Below are 23,319 nucleotides of genomic sequence, written 5' to 3' on the forward strand. Positions count from 1 at the left end.
TAAACCTAGCTATTTTTTTCATGGAATAACAGTAAGCTAAGTTGGAAAAATTGCTGTTCTGTGTAGGAGCTGAACTGCTGTTTAAGTTGGCGTATACCTCAGTATAAAAAGAGCAATTTGATGTAGAAAGTGTCTTTTTGTGACATGGAGAACCCTCAAATTCTTCTGTGTTTCAGAGGGTTCAAGAATTGACTCCTTGGGCTAAGACATGCAAGTGAGCAAATGGAAAGTCACAGCAGGAATTCAGGAGTAGGTGAGGGGTCGAACAATGAAAAACCTTTTATCGTGCTGTCACATTTTCTTTCTTTTCATGAGCTTGCACTGTAGCAATCAACCATTCTCTCTCAGCATGAAACTGCTCTCACAAGTTCACTCAGCAGTTGGTTGTGTCAACACAACTCTCACAAAAAGGTACTTTACATGCACAACGTAAGTCTAGTTCAGGGGGGGAATTCCAGAAACTAGAGTACATTGATTCCAGCTGAGGGTAAATATTGCTTTCTAAACAACTCTTCATAGCCAAACCTGCAAGTGCTCCATCTAAAGACACTTCTTTCCTTTCTTTTAAAGAAAGTAATGTCCTTTGAAGCTGTGTAGCATGGTATTTCATTAATGATTTTTCATTTGGACAAATATTGTTAAATGTCACAGCATTGTACAAGGTAGTCACAGACTTCAAAAGATAGTTTTGTCCAGACAGAGCCTGTTGCCAGAACAAAAATTTAATAAGCTTTATTGCAGATTTGCAGCCTTTTATAGTGTTGACTTTTGAGGTGTAATACTTGCAAGAATTTTATGTGAATTTGAACATTTAAGAAAAGAATCTCATTCTATTTTATAATGGTGATGCTTGCGCATGAATAAATGACCAGGGTAAAAGTACAGTGGCCTTCCTGTCTATTGAGTTATGGTGTTTTGTGAATAATTTCTTCATATATTAAGGTAATAACTGAGTTGGACAGGAGAACCTATTTAGGGAAAATGAGTGGTTTCCCAGTAACAAAGTTATTGCCACAAGCTTTGCATCGGTCAGAAAATCTTGGTTGTAAGAGCTTTGTGTCCTGATTTATTGCCAGTATGTGATTGCCTTTCAAAGTGGCAAACTTAGAAGAAGGTGTTTTAGAACTGTCTTAACTATTAGGCATATTTACCTGTAGGCTTTACAGAACATTTCTATATTTCTTCATCTGTTTTACCTCTCTTTGCAAGAACTTTGTTACTTACTGGTACACGTTTTTAGATGGCAGATCTGGTTTCTTTGGACGTTTACAACATATCATATCCATTCCCCATTAATACTTCTAGAGGAACCATTCCAAGCCTGTTTTGTGTAATTTCTCTGTATAATTCTGTAATCTGTGAAGTCCCTCTGGTGGTCAGGGTAAGTGGCAGTTTCCAAACCAGTTTAAGGTGATTTAAGGCTGTGCTGCCATAGACAGGAATAGGCCTGTCCTCCAGCTTTCTCTTACCCAACATGATCTTCATATTTATGTCCCTTTCTTCCATTGTGGATTGGATCAGCTCGCAAACTCATTTTATGAAGTTTCCAGTTGGATCCATGGGTTTGAACCAACACTCATCTGTACATGCACTGGAGCAAACACAGGGCAGGGTGGAAGGAACCTGAATCCCAAGGTGTCATGAAAGGCAGGGCTTTGTGAGGCTTTAGTTGATTGTGAAACCACACCCTTAGAATTATGTTTCTTTTTAGGCACCCAAGAAGAAACAAGCTCCATCGTGAGAGAAATAACAGAGATTAATTTAGGATGTAAATGTACTTTGTGGGCAAAAATGACAAGAGCAAGTAATTTTTCAGTGCTGAGGATACTTACAGCTTTTTATTCTTGTAATGCTTTGATAGATTTATCAAACAAGCTTGTGCAATGTGAAGCTAGAGCTCCCATTCAAATGATAAAAACCCTTTAATCAACTCTAATCAAGATTTCTGTATTTATTTTCATGATATTTCTTTGATACATTTTTATTTGTTGCCTGCCTGGATTTTTGTGAGTCTTTCAAGTGTTGAAACAAAGTTATTTTTTAATACTTCATTCTTGCTGTTTGAGTCCTTTGAAAGAGAAACAAGAATTACATCAGAAATAATAGTCTTCTGACTAATAGATCAAAGAGGAATAACAAAATTAATTATTTCTTTGTGTCTGTGTATCAGTGCTTAAGATACTTCGTTTGGATTAAATTAATGCTTTTGTCCTTTGACCAATTTGAAATGTTTCCTAGTGTCTGCTTAAATTTTTTTTTAAGGATAAACTAAAGGAATTTATTTTTAAATTATCCTGTGAAACTATCGTAATAATTTAGATTTTGTAGATATAGAATGAATTTCTAAAAATGTGCGTAGAGCGTGTGCATTTCCTTCTCAGCTAATGGAGCCAGGATGCAGCTGATTAGAGAACAGTTTTGTTAATTGTTGTTGTTGTGATATTCATGGATGGGATTAGTAGGCAGTTAGAAATAGTTATTGAATCAATGCAAACAATAAATAATGCATTAAGGGAACCTGCTATAATTCCTTCTCCTGTTTCAAATTATTGATATGCTAATGTCAATTGGAAGTCCTTAAGTGAACTTGGCAACTGCTTAGTTACTCAAAACTCTGTTAAAAGTTAGCAGGAATATTCTTTCAAAAATCATATCTGCTTTTTATACCAGCAAATTTTCCCTAAGTTTTGAGACAACATGTTCTGAATCCAGAACATCTATGGTTTCCAGTGATTCCACTCCAAACATGATTGATATGCTATTCCCGGATATTGTGCTGACTATTTTAGAAAAAAAATGATGAGCCAGCAATGGTGATATAAAGCACTATGTAAGGGCTATATTCCATATTGTTAAGGAAGATAGATTGGGGAAATAATTAATGTAGCCAAGTAATTAATAACTCCTTGGTTGCCCTGCAGTACCAGAAGCTTAAGAAACCTATCTTATTGCTCCTATCTGTCCTCAAAATTAATGATCTCTTATTTAGGCTGCTAGCTTTCAATGCATAAGCTATCACAATAATAGCAGTGCTTTCTTGTAGCCTGTGGTATCAGCATCCAGAATGCATCCATCTAGAAATGAAAGAAATAATCAGTACTGCTTTAAAGTCCTTAACCTGAAACAATACCCAGTACACTGAAGCCCCAAAGCATGTTCAATAGCAGGAACTGTAGAAACTGCTGAAGCAAAGCACAAAATTATTCAGGTTCTTTTTCGTTTGCCTGTAAATTGGATTAAAGGATTCTACCAGAGTATGCTTATGTGTTGCAGTATATCTAAAACAAATGCCCCAGTCAGAGTCAACCACCTTATATTGTCTTCCTGGTAGTAAATCGTATTCATCCGACTGATCAAGGACCTCTAACAGCAAATATTCCGGAAGGGAGGTGGTTGTCTCTTCTCACTTAAAGAAGTGCACTGACTCCCTGCCCCTTGACCAATATCAGCAGCGCAGACAGACTGCTGGCACCCTTCCTCTGACCAACAGTGTGGGCAAGGCGGTGCCCGTGCTAGCCAGGTCAGGTACGATTCTCTCAGTTCACACGGCTGCCAGTGGAGTCCAGGGCTGGCGCGACTCTTGCCAGTGTTCAAAAGGCATTTGCACGATCGGCTGTCGCTGCCAGATGACCCGAGCGCTAAGTGTCCCTGGCAGCCCACCGGAGGCATGGCATCGCTTATGGTCCAGGGTTTACTGTCGGTGACTGGCCGAGTTGCCCTATGGGCACGTCACTGATCATCTTTCTTACTACCTCAATAAAGCTTTGCTGTCAGAGTCCATTACTGTAGAGACCACATGTGCTCATACCGAATGTAGTATGAGACGTGTGGAACTGGAATTGTGTAGGGGCTGTTCTTTCCCCTGCATCTGGGAGAAAAGAAAGGTGAACTTCCTTGTCTGATACAAAACTTATTTAAGTAAGGCAAATACTTCCATTAGGTTCGTACAGAACAGCCGCTTTTTCTTGCCGTTATTTCTAAATGCCAGTCTCTGTCAAGCAGTTGCTTTCTCGTGAAGCGCAATGTCATGAATAAATCAATTCTGCCCATACGAAACAAACGGACTTGTTGGTCTGTCCAGCTTCATCACTTGGGCCACCAAAACACTGTACAACTTGCAAACTAAGTGTATGTCTCACATTTCATCTCAACTTTGAAAGATGTGTTTTATTAATAAGAATAATAGGCAGAAGTGAATATCTAGCATACTTTGACCAGTAGTGAAATGGAAGGGAGGACTGCTCTTACGCACTAATAGGCTGGACGGTGGCCAGTGTGATAGCTCAGTGCCTTAGAGATGGAACAAGATGGCCTCACAGAACAGGGACTTGGCTGCTCTGTATGTCTCTTTTCAGAACTGTCATAAGGTATGGTGACAAAGTAATTGCTTTCGTTTGTTTTCATTTTGTGCTTTGGATAGTAAAGTGTTTTTGTAAAGGAAATGATAATAGGAATGTTACACCTTTTGCAATCTGGGAAATTGAGTGTAATTAATGGGAACGGTGAAATTATTTTGTCAAGCGGGTATAATATTGGGGTGAAGTTCTGACCCAGCTGAAATGAAAGAGAATTTTACCACTGAAAACAAGAGGGTCAGATTTTCCCCTGCAGGGTTTAAGTCTCAGTGTCTCTGAAACCAAGCATTCCTAGAGTATGAAACGTTTGCAGTTACACTCAAAATTTAGCAACTTTATCAAATGGAGTCATGATTATACCATTACATTTCTTTGGGCGTAATGGCAAGTCCCACATCTATGTGCACTTTGCACTAGATCAGCAGAAAGAACAGTGCACATTGTCTTCAGAAATGCATTCTTAAGGGGATAAATTGATGTGGCATGAGCTGCATGCCTTGCAGTATGAGATACTTAAAATAGTTTTATCTTGAGAACTAATTTGAAAAAATAATCTAACCTTGTAATATCTTGAAAGCAATGAGACTTTGCTATTGATCTTTACTCATGAGAAAAGGATAACAGAGATGCAGTTGACAAGAAAAGTCACTCATACTTCTGGTAATGTTTATCGCGGTTGTAAAAAAGCACAGTGATAGAATTTTTTTCATGTGTACACCTTGGTGTAAACATTTATGTACAAACAGATGTACCTGTGTAGATAACTTCTTTTCCTCTCAGTTGTTATGCTTCTGGGAAGCACATTGCGGGGCTGGGACTTTACAGAATATAAATTTATCAAAACCAGTATGATTAATTAATCAGTCAATCTACTTGAGATACAAGAAAGATGCAAACCATCGTATTTGTCAGTACAGTGCTCGTAATATATTTGGAAAAGAGTATTTTCAGAAAGTCCTAAACTCAGTTTTAAATTATTCTCTTTGGTCACTTTTTAATGGAAAGGTAACTTCTCAGAATCTAGACCCTTTTTAAATGGAAAATGTGCAATATTGTCTGAGGAAAGTCTGAAGTTGATTTGCTATACATGATTCTTTTCAGTTCTTTGTACACGTTCAGTATGGTTACGTTTTTCGCTCAAGACGCATATATATTTTTTCTGCTGAACTTTTCTCGATTGCTTTTTTATCAGGTTTACAAATCAAATCAAACAGGTATATTGCAGAGCTCTCTGATATTATTTTCTGCGCTTATAGCACAATGTATTGAATTATGCTTGCTCATGTACTGCTGCTGCTATTCTCTTCAGATTGAGAGAGAATGACTGTGGGGGCTGTAAATTCACTTGGCTTCCAGCACCACTGGTTAAATCAAGAGCCCTGTTCAGGCTAGAGAAGAGACAGAGCAAGTGTTCATTACACAAATCAATTTGGTCAAAAGTACAGCACAGTGGGTACTCAACCATTGCTCACATAATATTGTCAACTTAATCAAATAATGCCTAGAAGACATTCACAAGCTCTTTCTCTCTGAGAACTAACTTGATTGGTGCAGCAGGAAAAAACAGGTGCTGTTTTGAGCATTTTTTTTTTTTTTAATTTAATGAGCTGCTTTTTTTAAAATTTAAAATGCTAAAGAGCTTTACCCTTATGTGGGTATGTTACGTTAGAAACTCAGTGTAGCACTAAGTTTGTGTGCTGGGTTTGGCTGGGACAGAGTTAATTTTATTCGCAGTAGCTGGTGTGGGGCTGTTCTGGATTTGTGCTGGAAACAGTGTTGATACCACAGGGATGTGTTAGTGACTGCTGAGCAGTGCTTACACAGAGCCAAGGCCTTTTCTGCTCCTCACCCCACCCCACCAGCGAGTAGGTGGGGGGGCACAAGGAGTATTGTGTCCTGGAATATTGTGTCCAGTTTTGGGCCCCTCGCTTTAAGAGAGATATTGAGCTCCTGGAGCGAGTCCAAAGAAGGGCGACTAAACTGGTCAAGGGGCTGGAAAATAAAACTTATGAGGAGCGGCTGAGGGAGTTGGGGCTGTTTAGCCTGGAGAAGAGGAGGCTGAGGGGAGACCTGATTACAGCCTACAAATACTTGAGAAGGGATGGTGGGGAGGTGGGGGAAGGGCTCTTTACATTAGTGATGGGTGATAGAACAAGAGGAAATGGGTACAAGCTTAGTCAGGGGAGATTCAGGTTGGATGTTAGGAAGTATTTCTTCTCTGAAAGGGTTGTCAGCCACTGGAATAGGCTGCCCAGGGAGGTGGTTGAGTCCCCATTCCTGGATGTGTTTAAGAATAGGGTGGATGATCTACTTAGGGATATGGTTTAATGGGGATTAGGGACGGTTGGACTCGATGATCTCTAAGGTCTTTTCCAACCTAGAAAATCTATGAAATCTATGAGTTGGGAGGGGACACAACTGGGACAGCTGACCCTGACTGACCAAAGGGCTATTCCAGACCATATGACGTCATGCTCAGCATGTAAAGCTGAGGGAAAAAGAAGAAGGAAGGGGGGATGTTTGGAGTGATGACATTTGTCTTCCCAAGTAACCGTTACACGTGATGGAGCCCTGCTTTCCTGGGGATGGCTGAACACCTGCCTGCCCATGGGAAGCAGTGAATGGATTCCTTGTTTTGCTTTGCTTGTGTGCGCGGCTTTTGCTTTCCCTGTTAAACTGTCTTTATCCCAACCCACGAGTTTTCTCACTTTTACCCTTCCCATTCTCTCCCCCATCCCACCAGTGGGAGTGAGCGAGCGGCTGCGTGGGGTTTAGTTGCCGACTGGAGTTAAACCACAACAGTTTACTGTTGAGTATATTTAAAATAAGCTATTGCTTTTCTTCTCTTTCTTTCTTCCCGTAAATATTTTACAGATTATTCCTACTAGAATTAGGCTGTTCTTCCTCTAGATTTGGTGTGGTTTTAAAAAATATTCAACCGATTTGTATCTGTTCACAGATTATAGAAGAACGATCAAGACTTGGTAAAGCTTTTTCAAGTTCTTCTAATACAACATATTTTGAGATTGTCCAGGAATAGATAATAGGTTTAGCTCAATTTTATGCATTCCTACTGTTTATGTTCCATTTACTGTTTAAAAGCTGAGGTGGAGGACAGTGTGCTTTTTATAGGCATGCAAATAGCTATTCTGTGGCAGCATTTCATTATAGGGTTTGAGGGTAGAAGATTTTGTCTACACCACCATTGTTCTGTAGAAAATGAAAGAGATTAGTCAATGAAAAAGATTCAAGAAAAAGTGTAACACAATTCCAGTGTAAGAAACATTATAGGACTGACTGTCTTGGTAATAGATGGAAAGGGATACAGAAAACTTGTATTTGCTGGGAAGGAAAATGGAGCTGTTTTTTGTGCCCTAACGGTGTACACGAAGCCTCCTCTGAATTCTGGTTTACTGAACATTCTGTTTTATTGGATGTGGTGCCTTTGTCACAAGTGCTAAAGATGGGAGATGATGCTCCTGTGTCCAGTCAGGAGTAACCTGGGAAATGGGTTTGTATTAGAGCTGGATGAAGATTTTAAAGCATACTTTTTTTTTCCTCCTAAAGAATGCATGTCTGGATGAAATATATTGCAAATTTGGATTAGTGAAGTCTTAAAAAAAAGGCGTGAGGAGATAATATTTTCTCCAAATAGGAAATTTTAAAATTTTTTTTATCCAGAAGAACATCTTGTTTAGCAGTTTTCTTCACTTTTATAAGTTTTTTAAGTTCTTGGGAAAAAGATAAAATGTGAAACCGAAAAATTTATTTGTTGAAATGTTTGAGAAAATAGTTCTTTTCAGTTATATTGCTTTTTTTTTTTTTTTTTTGTAAATTATAGTAGTTTCTTCTGATATTAGAAATTTGTAGTGCAGGTGGATCCTGAGGCAGCACACTGGGTCATGTGTTCTTTGCATGTGAGGTGGAATGATCTAAGATTCTTCATGGTTCACCTGTCCCAAAAGGAGCAGCAGCTCTTAAAGGTCTAGATATGCTCGACAGGTGCTTTCGGAGTCCAGTTCAGGCCACTACCTGCATTTCTGTAATCACTACAAAACAAATTTTGTTAAAAATCATGCATGTGTGTTGTCAGATGTTAGAAGGAACTTTTTCAACCACTAAACTTCTAAAAAACTTGCAGCGTAACTGGCACTCCTCATTGTTCATTCCATTTAACCTCCTCTCAGTGAAACTGGAAGAAATGGTGATAGTGAGGGTTGTGGAAAAATTAGGTTGGCCAAAATAAATAGTGTTTTAAATTCATTTTAGGAACTTGACTTCAGTGTGAAGTCTTTTAAGAACTTGAGTGGAGTCTTTTAGAATAGAAGATTTCTGTTTCTAGAATGGAGTTAGGGAGACAAAAAATTGGTGTTTTGGTAAAGATGAAGAATTGTGTTACAAAACATTAGATTTTATTTTAACTGTTCTGATGATGAATTTGGTTAAAAAGTGTACTATATATTAATACTGAAAATGTCTTATATGAAATACAAATTAATTTTCTGAAACACCCTTTTTGATTTGGGTTTCCTTACCTATAAGAATGGTTTCAATTTTAATTTATTCTAATGCCTAAGCCGTCGGTAGCTCACTGAAGTAAAGGGAGTTCATCTCAGTTTATTTCTGTGTATGTGAGAATTTAGTCTTCTATTTCTGTATTCTGTATTTATAACTTTCATTATAAGTTTTAAGACTATCATATATTAAGATTCTTTAATATTTTATAATTGCAAATATGTGGTAGCATGGAAACCAAAAGCAGTATGTGTGGTTTGGCCAGAGAAGACAAGGAGTATGACAGTCCTAGGTGGTGATGTACTAAAAGAGAGGGAGAGAAGAGCAAATCAGTAAAAACGAACTCCTGTAAAATATGTACAAATATTGAAGATGACTGAGACTCAAAGAAAAGTTTTATATCAGATGTAACTTGCATTAGCTTCAGTAACAATGTTTTCTGAATGTGGAGTAATGAAGAATTGTCTTTTTTGTGTCGTTTTTTCCTGCGTATATTTTGAAGTGGCAGGGAATTACTTCAGCTATCGTAATGAAACATTGTATACAAGGGCATCTGATTTTAGTACTAGTTTTCTGAAAATCTTTGTTATTATCGTTTACACCTCCACACACTTCCAGTAGCTGATTTGGTAATTTCAGTGATAAATATTAATGTGATTGTATACTTAGGCAATATTATGAACATATCTATTTCATTTAAATTGGCTAGATCAAGAAGTTGGTTTCACAGTGTTTGTTTCTCTGAGGGCTTAGATCTGTGTCCTCATTTTTTGTGTTAAATAGTTTCTCTTCGATGTTTATGAGATTATAACAATGCAAAACATTTTTATTAAAATGGAGATATGTATGTATTGAATAAGACTGGATGAAGGTCAAGAAAAAAGTGAACCATAGAGAGAACTATTGACGAATAATAATAACTTGACACAGGGTCTTAAGATAGAGAGGAATCTTTATTCTCTGAAATGATAAATTAAAAATGACATATGAAGACATTTTTCTGTGTAGAGATGTAGGCATGCCTCACATGATTTTCTCTGAATGTTGTCCATACCTAAATTAAATTTCACCAACATTAAACTTCTTTAGCTTATATATATCGATTGAGTTAGAAATTATTACGGAAAATTGAGCATCTCAATTCTGTATGAAGTGCCTGCAAATGCAATCAACAGTTGTTAAAGGATTCAAGTTTCAGCAACTTATTTTAACATTTATGACATAAAATGATACTGGAACTTGCAATTGTGTGCAATTGTGTATTAATAAATATCCGTAGCAAGTGTTTTTTACATAAATAGGGTTTTTGAAGTAGTGTCTGTCATCGGGCGATACTCATCAATAATCTGCTAAAATATGTAACTGTTAATTATTAAGTTTTTTAAATTAGAAATATGTTCTTAGTGGAACCAGAAAAAAGTGTCATGCAACAAATCGTTGGAAATGACCTTTCAGTGAAGATGACAAATGATATCTTAAAACTTAGAGCTACAGACGAATCTGATGAAGTGCTGACTGACATGTGCAGGAAAAAAGCCAGTCTGTAGTAATTTTCAAGGGTGCTGAGAACCTGCAGTTACTGTTGATCTCTTATAGCACTAAGAGTCTGTATTACCAGTGCTTTCAGTTCCCAGTGCATTCATGGTCTTGGTCTACCTGTTCAGAAAAACAGCTTATTTTTAAATTATTTGTACTGCCACACACTGGGGGTTTTTTTTATAGCTTTAACAGTTATGAAGCATGATGTAGGGTTCTAGAAATGTTCAGGAAATTCACAGTCTCCTAGAAATGCCATACCTCAGGCTTTGCAAATGGAAGCAGTCTGTTTTGGGGTATTTACTGATGCTCTGTAATAAATATTGTACCAACCGTGTCCGCATCTATGGTGTACGTTGTGGCCACACTGGACCACATAGTCACATGATAACTGTTGTGACCAATCATGTTACCATAGAAGGGCATAATGTGCCATTAAAGAAATCAAAATTGTGCTGAAAATTCATACCTGCAAAAACTATATGCTGTTGAAAATAAAGTTGTAAATCTTGATTAGGAAGAGCGGACAAGAAAGGAAATATTCCCTTGTAATTTAACGGGGTGCCTTATCCAAGGTCACAATTGTGGAAGGAGAGACACTCTTAAAGGCCTCTGGATAACTGTTAGAGGAAAAAGGACCTCTTTGTTCTGAAAATTATCATAGACATCCAGCTGGTAAGATTCAATGGATGAGATCTTTGGTAGGCAACCGGAGGTACAGTACTAAAGTAAAGAATTACAGGGATTTCAGGTGATTTGATGCTTCCTGCAGCCAGACTGTCAATTGAGATTGCTATTGGAATGTGCTGGTGACAAGTTCTGCAACCGAATGTACAGAAGGCAACCAGGAGAGAGGTTCTTCTAGAGGGAAAGATGGAGAAACTTGTTCTTGAGCCAGGATGGAGAAACTGATAGTTCATGCCAGGCTAGAGGGAATCTTTGAGAGTGAATATGAAATGCAGTCTTGGGAGAAGAGTTAGAAAGCCTTTCTTCTTTCCATGATTCCTCACTGTAGAAGTCAGCCTCAGCTGGGCGATTATTACAATAATTTCCCAACTGTCGGAAAAAGTTGTCAGTCTGAAAGAGAAAGAAAACAAAAAATATTCAGGCACATAAGGTGTGGGGGTTTTTTTTCGGTTAACTGTTGCTGATTAGCTCCGTTCTAAGGTGTTTAAAGATTAAACTGATAATATTTTGGAGCCGTTAGTGTCTGTCTCTGTTGCCTTGTGGAGAATGAGTAGAGGTACTGGAGAACTGGAATAGAGTAGACATAATGCTGGATTTAAAAAGGAAGGTCTAGTGGCAGGTGTCCCTGCCCATTTCAGGGGAGTTGGAACTAGATGATTTTTAAGGTCCCTTCCAACCCAAACCATTCTATGATTCTGTGACAGCATTAGAATTCAAAATAATCTTGATAAATTGTAGGTATCATCTGGAAAAATAAGATGCTATTCGAAAACATCAAGTGCAAGTTGATGCAGTTGACACAGCAGTATGAAACTGCACAAATACGACATGGAAAATCACAGATTAGGGAGCAGTTCCATAAACAAGATTATAATGGATTAGAAGTTGTATATGAATGTACATTGACATCTTCTATAGGAAAAAAAAACCATTACACACACAAGGAAAAGCAAGGACCACCAAATAGCAGATCCTTCCACTGGTAAAATGTGTTAATAATTGGTTTATGAATTGTTATCGCTTCACAAAGTTAAATTCATGACTTTTTGATACATGAAGGTAACTCTGATACAGCTTTGTACTCAAAAAAAAAAAAAGTCTTATGTGAAAGAAACACTCCCTATACTCTATACTCCCTTTTATGCAATTTCTGTTTAATGATATGGCTTAGGGTTTTTTTTTATTTATTTATTTGTTTTGCATGAAGCTACTAATTTGCTTGATTGAATCAGGAGAGGGTATTGAAAGAGACCAAACCCATAATAGATCAGGACTTGTACAGATTGCATGCTAGACTGCAGGGATATAGCGAGGCTAATGTCATATACGAACTTCAATTAATTTTTAAAAAATATCAAACACTGGTCTTTAGGTCCTCTAGCAATGAAAATATTCTCTTGAAATGTATTATTTATGTGTAAGGTGAATTGTATTCTAGCTCTTTGAGTCCACCAGGCTTTGAAACTTTCCTTTCCTGGGATTTTACCAAATCCAACCTGTCCTCTGTCCTGTGGGTATTTCACCTCCTTGGTGTTACTTGGAACTTTTTATATAAGCTTCGCATTTCAGTTTCAATTTGCAGTTATCCTTCTCCAGATCTCCTAGGCTCAACTGTAGATTTCTGGATAATAATATGATTTGTAAAGACACTGTTATATTGTCAAACCTCTTAATACATTTTAAATGCTTTAGCTCTGTTAATTCTACCACAGACTTCTTTAAGGGCATTTACAGGGATGAATCTTTGATGATAGTGACTTTCTGAAGTTTCTGGTTTTCAGTCCTCACTGTGCAAACTCTGAGACATTCTTTGCTGAAACTGTGTGTTTCAGGCTTCTGTGAACAAAAGTGGTAAAGCCAAAAAGAAATACCCAGAAGCTAACAGTACCTGGACTTACCGACTTCACCCATAATTTGTAGCTTCTTCATTTTAGCATCATCTTCAGAAACCTCCCTGGCTTTTTGTTGGCAATATATCTGTTCGGCTTCTTGGTACAGAAGCTGCCTCTAATGTTTTGGTGTGCTCCTAGTGCATGGTTCAACCCTCCTACTCCTTGTTTCACTTCATTTATATTAATACAGTGAACAGAAATTACTTTTTCCAATTTGCATTGATACAGTACGCTGATTATATAATTTCTTCCTGGGGCGCCCTTTGTTCCCGAAGCTGAACAGCTCCTTCAGAATTCTTTAGTTCTCTTCAGATTAATCTAATTGACCTTAAATTCTTCTGGAGTGTTGTATTTCAAGAGTTTCCTGTCCCTCATCCCCCACCTGCTCTAGTGTACCAAATTCCCTTCGCATTTCTCTCCTTTTAAGGCCTGAAGGTAGAAAGTAATCTCTGTGGTGTTTATGGATGGAACAGTTGTCTAAAATCTAAATTTTGCATTTTTGAGTTGATTTTAGATCGCAAGAGATTAGCATCGAACACGTTTTTATCTCTTAAAAGCTGTATACAGTGTTTAGTATTTAAATCACTAGAAATTTGTAAAAATGAACTGTTTAGTTTGTGGGACCCTGCCTGTGAGTTCAGAGGGTAGCAGATGAAGAGATGTGGTGGCATTGACTAAGTTTTAGGTTTACACTAGAGCTGTTCCCAGTTCCGTGTTTAGATCACTTGAAAATCATTGTTTAGTGACACAAAAGTTTGTGTCTGAGTATCATCATATCCCGTTCGATGTAGACACTGCTGATGAACTGATCTTCTGCAGAAATGATAAAGACCTTTATTTGTAAAGTGTTCTTAGCACAGAAATGCAGGCAATACAGGAAATTGTAGATGTTTGTACTTTGTATTTGAGAACATTTGCATTTACTGGGGAAGATGATGTTGCATTTAACTTGCTAGAATTAAATTTATATGTAGTTATTGCTGATGTCAATTATATATTCTGTTTGAGTTCTTTTGCTTCCTCCTTAACAGGCATATTGGTACTAAAACTGTGTGGTAAGGTTTATTTTATTTAACCATTTTTATTTTGCTTGTAACTGTTGTTTCTTGAAAGAAATTTGATACTAGCAGGAAATAGGAGATTTCTTTTTTTTTTTTTATGAAAAAAAGAAAGGCGAGCTGAACTAAGATTAGAACACAAGAGAAAAATTAATACTTGGAAGATGAATATGCTCAGAAGGAAGAGGGAGGACAGAGAAAATAAAGTAACGGTTGTAAGATGATCGTTGTAGTTTCATTCTTGGAAGTGATCAAGGCCAGGCTGGATGAGGCTTTGAGCAACCTTATCTAATGGAAGGTGTCCCTGCCCATGGCAGGGGGGTTGGAACTAGGTGGTCTTTAAGGTCCCTTCCAACCCAAAGCATTCTATGATTCTTTTTTTCCAAATCCCCTCTACCAGTGCAAAAGAAAATAACTATGCTGGAAAATAACCTATGCAAATTCTTTTTCTAGTGAATGTGTGCTGCACATGCAGTGATTAATTAGGAACTGTATGATATCATTAAAGAACACAGCCCAGAATTTTCTGTAATATACTGTAACTCAGCATTGGTTAGCTTTGATTTTTGGATGAAGAACATTGTTTTTTCCTAATCTCTGTAGGGGTTTACAATTCTGCTTGTTTGTTGAATTGTAAGACTCAGCAATGTCCTTCAATTATAAAATAGCATTTTAAAACTAGGAAACAGTATCCCTGTAAGAAGTACCATGATATGATCTTATTTGGATGAGAAAGAATATCTGTAACGCTTTGTTTGTCGATCTCACTTTTATGTCAGGCAACCTTCACCACTGACTATACTTGTGTTCCCTTTCACATCTCAAGGCCTTTTCCATAATGGTGACCATTTATCTAGACAAAATGACCCTCTAGTGCCCGTTAGCACTGCTTATGGAATGGCAACTAGGATGTGATGTGTTACCTACCTCCTGTGTAGGTGTCCCAGTGGCCTCTGAATGGAAGTACTAATCTTATTTGAAAGTGTACAGCTTGCTTCTGCAAGCAGGCTGTTATTTGGACATGGAGATTCAGTTTCTTCCATTGACAAACACTGATGAGGTTAAAGGGGTTTCAACAGTCTTTTAATATAGGGACACATATTTATTCATTTTTTAAAAATAGCAGAGAAAATCAACAAATAAAAATCTCCTTCCTATTGTCCAGTTTATTCCAAACACATATTAAAAATATCACTGAGAACATATACAGTTGAGACGGATATAGAAATGGATTTGATTTTCATGTATTTCAGCTTCTAGTATTCTTCAGTACCTTTAAGCAGATTTAATTCCTTTTTCATCTTTTTTTTTTTTTTTGAGAATTTAAGGCCACCACTTTGTATTAAAAATGGCAGAAATATTTAGTGTGCTTCACTTTGTTTTGTTTTACCCTTTCAGCAGACAGATGATGCAGCACAGACCGATGGCCAGCAACAGACACAATCTTCTGAAAACACAGAAAACAAATCACAGCCGAAACGGCTTCACGTCTCAAATATACCATTCAGATTCCGGGATCCAGATCTTAGACAAATGTTTGGTGTAAGTACTCATACTTTACTTGTGCTTTTGCATTACAATAGATATTTTATATTATAGGCAACCGTGAGAGCAGTATCTCTGATATAGGGATAGCAGTATCTCTGATTTAGGCTGTTTAACTATTTTCAATAAAGATTCTTTTAATTTATTAATGACCAGATATCCAATTTGCCGGTCACAATTGGGAAAAGCAAGTCTACTGATTCTACTGTATGGCATACAGACAAGTGTATTCTATGTATTGTGCTGTTTTGTATTACATTCAAAAAAAAGCTACCTATATGGGCTTAAAGTCTGGAATGCATATATATTCCTGCTGTACACATCTGGATTTCTATGCCTGTATTTATGGATTTTGGAGAGCATGACATAAAAGAGTCAATGCTTGACCTCATGAGCAAGGGACTCAAATCTATAAATCTAAGACATGGGCTGAATTTAAGCCAAGAAGTCAAGGAACAGGAATACTCACCTGTTCCCACAAGTATTGTAGGTCTGTAAGTTTCTAAAGTCTATGCCAGTATTTTTCTGTAAGTCTCAGTTTTTGCTTTTGCCAGGCAATTAGCTTCCTTCACGTGCATTGGCTGTGTTTCACGCATCTCATACGTGCCTTCAGTTCTAGGCTCATAACCCTGAGAGGTTAGACCTGGTTTCTTCTTCCTGCTCCAAGAGCTCTGAAGTCTATTTTGAACTGTCACTAAATAAAATTTAAAAATAGTACTTGATCAGCTATCAGAACTCATCTTTTCCTTTTCCAAGTCAGTACTCTTAAGTGTTTGTATTCCTGTTGTTTTCTTATTTCTGACTCATTAAAACTTATTATCTTCTGTGTTACTATTTGTTATACATTGCAGCATCAAGTACTTCATGGCACTATGCTTCTTTCCAACTTTCATGTTCAATTCAGATTTTTAAGTTCCTCTAGTGTCTTTGTATGTGAGATAAGACTGTGTTTTTCAGTGTTTATTTGTATGAAGTAAAGGAAACGGTCACTGGAAAAAGAATCCTGGTATAGTATTGGGAAATGAGAGTGACTGTTTTGCCATATCTGACTTGCTAGAAGTAAACTCCCCTAAATGCAACTTACAACACATCAGCAAAATAGCAGAAGGCATAATAATTAACCCCCTAGGGGGAAATATGCAAATTTATTTAAATTAAACAAACCACTTAAAGTAGATGGATTTTATTTGAAAGTACATTAAATTAAAGGTGGGGCTTTTTTGAGGGATTGTAGTAATTTATAAGTGAATAAAAAATACATTTCTTTTCAATATATCTAAGTCTTAGGTCTCAGAAGACTAACACTAGAAAATGGCTAGAGCTTTCCAGTTTTAGAATGCCTTGGTACCAGTAAGCTTTTATCTTCTGAATTGATAGAGAAATGAAATTTCTGCAAGTGTGAGTTAAAATCTGAAATATGGTAATGCTGCATCATGACCACATTATACACATAGCAGATGATCTTTTTACAGGGACATAAATACAGCAGAGGAGGATTGTTTAAAGCTTAAGTCAATGTCTGCTTATAGGCCAAAGTTACAGTTAAAACATTAATTAGATAGGGAATACTATGACATCAAGTAAGCCAAGGGATAACAAATGACAGTGGGTTTTCTTAACCGAGTTGAAATATTTTAATAAGCTAGAGAAGGAATGCTGTCCTTTCTGGCCTGTAATTGTTTATTACATGTTAAAATACTGAAGTATAGACTCATTTCTGCAGTTCCTTGGACTATTGTTAGATTACTTTTCATTTGCCTGCCTCTGATTTCTGCCTTTTTATTTAATATTTTGTGTCACTTATCGGTGTTAATATTGATTCATACTGCATGTTAATGACATGAAATAAAGGAAATGACCTGCTGATACATTACAATGCCACATGACAAAATGTGTCATATTGAAGTGTTCTAACTAAACTCTGCCCAAGTCAAACATTTATTTCTTACTAAGGCAAGTCCAATAAAGCCTTTTTCTTTTGGATACAAACTGTCAAGTTTTGTGTGTGTAAACAATGCCTGGATGATTGCAAGTGCAGGTGTAAGGTCAATAGTAATAACAGTTACTACTAATATTATAATAAAATTGCAGTTCTGAGCAGGGAAAAATCCCCAACAAGTATCCATTCTAGTTTTCCAAATTATACTCTAGTAAAACAAGACTTGCTTAAGGATTAACGGTTATCCCTTTTCAGCAAGAGTGGAGAGAATTTCTCACTACTTGAGACCAATGACAAAACTCCCAGCTGGTTAAATCTTATTCCTGTAAAGCAGAAGTAACCAAACTCCTTTACCTGTCCTGCAAAGCAGCTCAAAAAAGTCTTCTGAAACAAAAGGTCTCCAGAGGGAAGGATGAACAGAGGGCAACATCGTTCGCACAGCTGTTAATCCTGTCTTGTGAGCGGTTTTTACACTCCAAGCAAATTAAGCAGTAGCATATTACATATGAAAAAAAAAAAAAAGGCAGCTGGACTGGATGGACCACAAGGAAGTAACCTACTATGTGCAAAGACAAGATAAAAAAGGGGAATTTGGGACTTTCACTTTACTGTGATCCTGGTTTAATGATGGTTTCCTCCTTGTGAGGTGGTTTAACTGAATTTAAAGTTCATAAGTACATATGTGGAATGGTAGTGACAAGTGTAATGATAGAGACAATTTAGTTGTAATATTGATGTGACTCCTCTTCAGTGTGTCTTTTTTGGTGCTTGACTGTCTTTGATTTTATATTCTTTAACTTTTTAATGTTGTGCACCATTTTCTGAAACAATCATTTTTACTGTATGTGATAGAACTGTTGAAGTTATCTTTTATCTTGTTTTCATGTGATTTTTCTATTTCTTTGCAGCAATTTGGTAAAATCTTAGATGTTGAAATTATTTTTAATGAGCGAGGCTCGAAGGTAAGCAGTTTAATTCACCCATGGAATTTTTAAATTTGTTTAAAATATTTATATGAGTAAAAGGAAACAACTGCACTGCTGTAAAAAAGAACATCTGAAATTCCATGTTAGTAAAAACATCTTCTGAGCTGTCATTCAGTCATAACCAGCATGAAAATCATTGGACTAATTTTATATCTTTTAAAGGGGATAATTTTAACTACTCCAAACTGTCATATCTTTTATGGGAATGTTGATTTCTGGTGTCTTTATTCTTCAATGGTAATTATCTTGTTTATTTTACAAGATGAGTCCATACACATATTTGTAGGCAGGTTTGTATTAGTACAGGTGTTTTTTTCCCCTATTGAAATGAAAGATGATAATGATACCTAATAACTATCCTCTTTAGTAATTAGCTGAGAAAATATGTGATTGGTCTAGGTTAACTAAGTGCAGATGTTTTCCTCTTTATTTAAAGCTCCAGTACACCAACCCTTTGAAAACAATCTATTTTAATATTTATTTTATTAAAATAGTTCTTATTGTATTGCAAACCTTTTTTTTTTCTGAAAATTACTTTGCCTGCAATGCATACTTCAGTTTATTAAGTATTTAAGAAATAAGGCAAGATAGAATGGCTATCATTAGCTGCTGCAGAACTAGCCCAGTATACTTCACCTATGATGTCAACTGTATTATAAGGGTTTATGTTTATTTCATATGCATGATATCTTTTTCCTTTTCCTTCCATGTCAGACACAATAGAATGTTTATCCACCAATGCTTCAGTCTTCCTGTAACTCTCATATATGATTTATTGTTAGTGCTGAAATTCTTTTCCTGTTATAGACATACTGCAATCTGTCATTTTTTAAGTATCAGATATATCATAAATCTCTCTTAAATTATCTATATTTTAATTCTGTTAATTTTTCCCTTAAAGTGTTTGTGTTTAATTTAATTTTTTAAATTTAAAGCCATCACCTTTATATTTTTTTTTAGAATTGAATAGCTGAAATTTCCTGGTTCCTATGCCAAAATTATTCTGACTTTCATTAATTAGTACCCTTGCCTGCTAGCCCAAACCAAATTGGAACGTTTAGAGGTTTTTTTCAGTAAACAACCAAAATGTATGCAATTTGAGGGCATAGAATCTCCTACTCTGACTGAAATTTATTATCGTTAGGCTATATGACTCTTCAATAATGTTTGCAGATGATGTTGATTGTCCAGAACCTGATTCTACTGGATATTATTATACTTTTCAAAAGACATCTCACTCCTGTCACCTTCGATTGGTTCTGTTGAAACTGGAGTGGAACTGAGTACACACGTCACAGTAGTGGTGGTTTACACGTTTGTTTAGCCGTTAAATCTTGCATATGTAGGACTTCCAACCACCACATCTACATCAGACTGCATAAGTATAAAAAGCTTTTTAAAAATATTTAGGGGATGGGGTGAGGAGGTATTTCTGAATTGAGTTTTTTCATAGTGATCTTGCAGTAGCGAAAACATCCCAGTGCCTTGTGCTAAAAACAAGCTCCTAGAAAGGATTGCCCAAGGAAGAGATTTTTTAGGTAGGCTTGTCATGTCACTACCTCCGTTACACACTTTGTGTTAGAGACTCTAAGACCTATTCTTATTCAATACTTCGACGCAATCCAGTGCTGTGTTGGTGCATCTGGGCTGGCTCTGAATAAGCTGCTTAAGATACTTAAAGTAGTTCTGTCATGCATCTCATTGCTTATGTACACTGCTCCTCATCTTGTTTAGAGTTATTTCGAGTATCGCTACGTAGTATCTTGATTTTCAGAAGTACCCTTAGATTCTCTGAATTAAATAACAAGTTAAAAAAAACAGGATTAGGAATAAAAGGAACATTTTATTTTTTTTTAAAACCTGATCATTTCATGTCCGTTCTGTAAGATTTAAGATGCACTATATTAAAGTCCCATTTCTGGCAGTGCTTGTCTATATGTTCATAAAATCCCACTGAAACTGAAAGGACTAATAAGTGGTCTCAAACTGAGTACAGGTATAAAAGTTTGCATGATCAAAAATCAAATTTGTTTCTAGCCGCAGTTTGGCACAAAAGAATTGCTAGGGTTTTTTTTGTTTGTTTATGTTTTTGTTTATTTGGTTTTATTCCAATAAGTAATGTTTGAAAAGATTCTTGCAAAACCAACAAAAATAAGACATTTTCAAACCATAATAGTTAAAAAAGATGGAATTGCAGATTCAGAAAACGTAATGCTTCATCACCACCATAAAGTATAACATTATTTTGCAGAAGGGAGTCTTTCTGTAAAAGAAACCCTAAAATAATACAAGTTTCAAACTACAAATTTCTGTTTGTTTAGGGGAATAACAATAATTAAGATAATTGCTAGAATTGTATGACAACACTTGACACTTGAAATCCTTTTTATAAGAATTGCAAGAATTTCAGTATTGTTTTGATGTTGATCTTGCTTACAACCTGTGTTAAATAAATGAGGTTTACTTTTGCCAATTCATGAAGCTGTTGATTAAAGTAACGTTAAAAACTGCTGATAACTTACATTTCTCTGCACTTACCACTCATCTTGGAAGGACAATTTGAAATATAGCTTCCCAACTATGCATATTTTAACGTTACTCCTCTGTTTTAACACTGAAGTTCTCCATGGAGATGCGAATGGCTTTTCTCTTGGGCACAGCTGCAAAGCTGCAAAGATACAGGAACACCAACAAGTACCATTTTTTTACAGTTATAAATTAATGCTCTATACTACATATATACTTTCATAAATCTGTTTGTGTGCATATGTATTAATATAGATCTAGTATATACTATATTACCGTATATTTCTTCAAAGAAGAGGAGCTCCCAAATTAAAACAGACCCTTCTCATGTACTGTCTTGGCTATTATTAAATCATTTGATAGATTTAAAAAATAAAATGCAGAAATTTACATTGCCAATTAATAAAATATATAGTATGCTAAGCTTAAGTAGCTGTTGATTCAGCTGCATATAAAATTAACATGTTTGTGTAGATATTTGAATGTGTGATGAATGAATCTATGTTCTGTGATTGAGTTTCTGTGTCAGCTAGGTATAATTAAAGATTTGCATAAATAATAAGAGCTTAATTTAAATAATTCTGAGAATAAGTACGACAGAAATTTAAAAAATTACAATGAGCATTCTTTTCAGAATCTTTGAAGTTCCTGTCTTATCTTGGCTTGTGGCTCCACTTTGTATCTTTTTCTAATTTTTTAATATAATTAGGTTTTTATCTTTCCCTTTAGTTGTTTGAAAAAAATTAACCAGTAGTGCTGTGAGCTAAGAAGACGGATTCAAAATTTTGACTAAACAACTCCCCTCAAATGTTTGCAATTTTGGGGGCAGCTATTCAGCAAGGAGGAGGGGGAGAAAAGAAACGAATTGGGGAATTCATACTATTGCATGGAGCTAGGCTCATTGGGTCAATGGTTTCAGATATTTTATGCTGTGAAATATTTTTAATGGCATCTTAAATTGTAAGCTTTTTTTCTACAGAGCTTTTACAAGATGTGAGGGAGCAGTTGAAAAAGAAATAAAAGTTTCAAGTTGAGGATGGGTTTAGGTATAAGAAAAGCCCATGTAGGCATCGAAAACAGAAGGGGATTAGTACTGAGAAGGAGGATTTACTTTTTCTCAGCGTTCCTGGTGGTTTGGGGAAAGGAGAGTTACATCCTCAGTGTCTCATAACAAGCGAGGTCGTGGCTTTGTGCTAAAATTGTGGAGGATAGAGTGGAGAAAATGTGTGGAATCAGGTGGTTTAGAATGGCTTCAGCTAGAAGTGGAACTGCTGATGGAGCACTTCTGAGCTCAGGCTTCAGTGTGACTTTAAAAGAGAAAAAAAAGAGCAACAATGTTTTTAAGCTACTTTGAAAAGAATGGTGCATAAACTGCTACTGTATATGAATGTCACTTTTTCTGTTATAAACTGGCGTAAGTAAATGTATTCTTTGTGTAGGTAAAATAACCCAAATAACCTGTATGATAATCCTGATAGTTTTTTAACTTTTTTTATTGATTGTCAATGAATTAGTTTTGTAGTTCACGTCCATTGTTTTTCTCAATGCTTGGTGTCAGTTTTGCCTTAGTTTCATACTTGATCTCCTCTTTGCATAAAATTTATAAATAAATGTATAAGTATCTTCCCTTCCTTTTTCTCTTCCTTTTTTTTTTTTTTTTAACTCAGTCACGATGTACATGGTAGGATTGCAGAGAGTAAGCAGGTGACTGCTGATTGCAAAGCTTAGCGCATGGACTGGGGAAGGAGACATGATGCACGGCTTATTGCCGGTGCACAGAGCAGAGGAAAGCCTTAACTCGCAGCTCGAGCTAAAGTAACAATAAAGAAGAAGGTTGTAGTAGGAGTTCAAAGGTGTGCAGCAATGCCTAGTTGTGAACGGCCACATATAACCTGCAAATGTTTCTTGTTATGGAAGGCCAAGGATGTAGAAGCTCATTTGTTTGGATAACTTTGGGAAAGCATGCCAAGGCATTGTAGTGCTAATGGATTACTTCAAAGGGTTGGTGTATGCTTCTAAAATATTTTTCAATGTCTGATTTTTTTCAAAATGATTTACCACTGTAAACAGTGTTTAACTTAGCACAATAAAAAGAATTTTAGTAGGATTGGAAATGTTTGTTTAGCCTAATGTTATAAAGCAAAGCATTTGTCATAAGCAGAATTTCATATTTGTCGAGTGTTCTCCTGTCCCACTACCACGGGATTCTGGAGTTTTACCACTTGCATGTTCTATACGGGGAAAGTAATATACATAAATAGTAACTGAACCAGTTAAACT

At 36.3% G+C, this 23,319-nt stretch overlaps 1 protein-coding gene across 8 annotated transcripts in view; it reads left to right on the top strand.

Annotated features, from left to right (window-relative positions):
- The window catches only part of RBFOX1 (RNA binding fox-1 homolog 1), a 284,067-nt gene that overhangs the window by 168,622 nt on the left and 92,126 nt on the right, over positions 1 to 23,319 (top strand). For all 8 annotated transcript variants that reach the window (XM_086622420.1, XM_086622424.1, XM_086622427.1 and 5 more), the window contains exons 3-4: positions 15,442 to 15,585; positions 18,436 to 18,489. In XM_086622420.1, the coding sequence (XP_086478546.1) occupies positions 15,442 to 15,585; positions 18,436 to 18,489 (198 nt within the window). The remainder of the gene's footprint in view (positions 1 to 15,441; positions 15,586 to 18,435; positions 18,490 to 23,319) is intronic.

This window comes from Tauraco erythrolophus, chromosome 17, assembly GCF_009769465.1.
Source record: "Tauraco erythrolophus isolate bTauEry1 chromosome 17, bTauEry1.pri, whole genome shotgun sequence".
In the NCBI taxonomy this organism is placed as follows: domain Eukaryota; kingdom Metazoa; phylum Chordata; class Aves; order Musophagiformes; family Musophagidae; genus Tauraco; species Tauraco erythrolophus.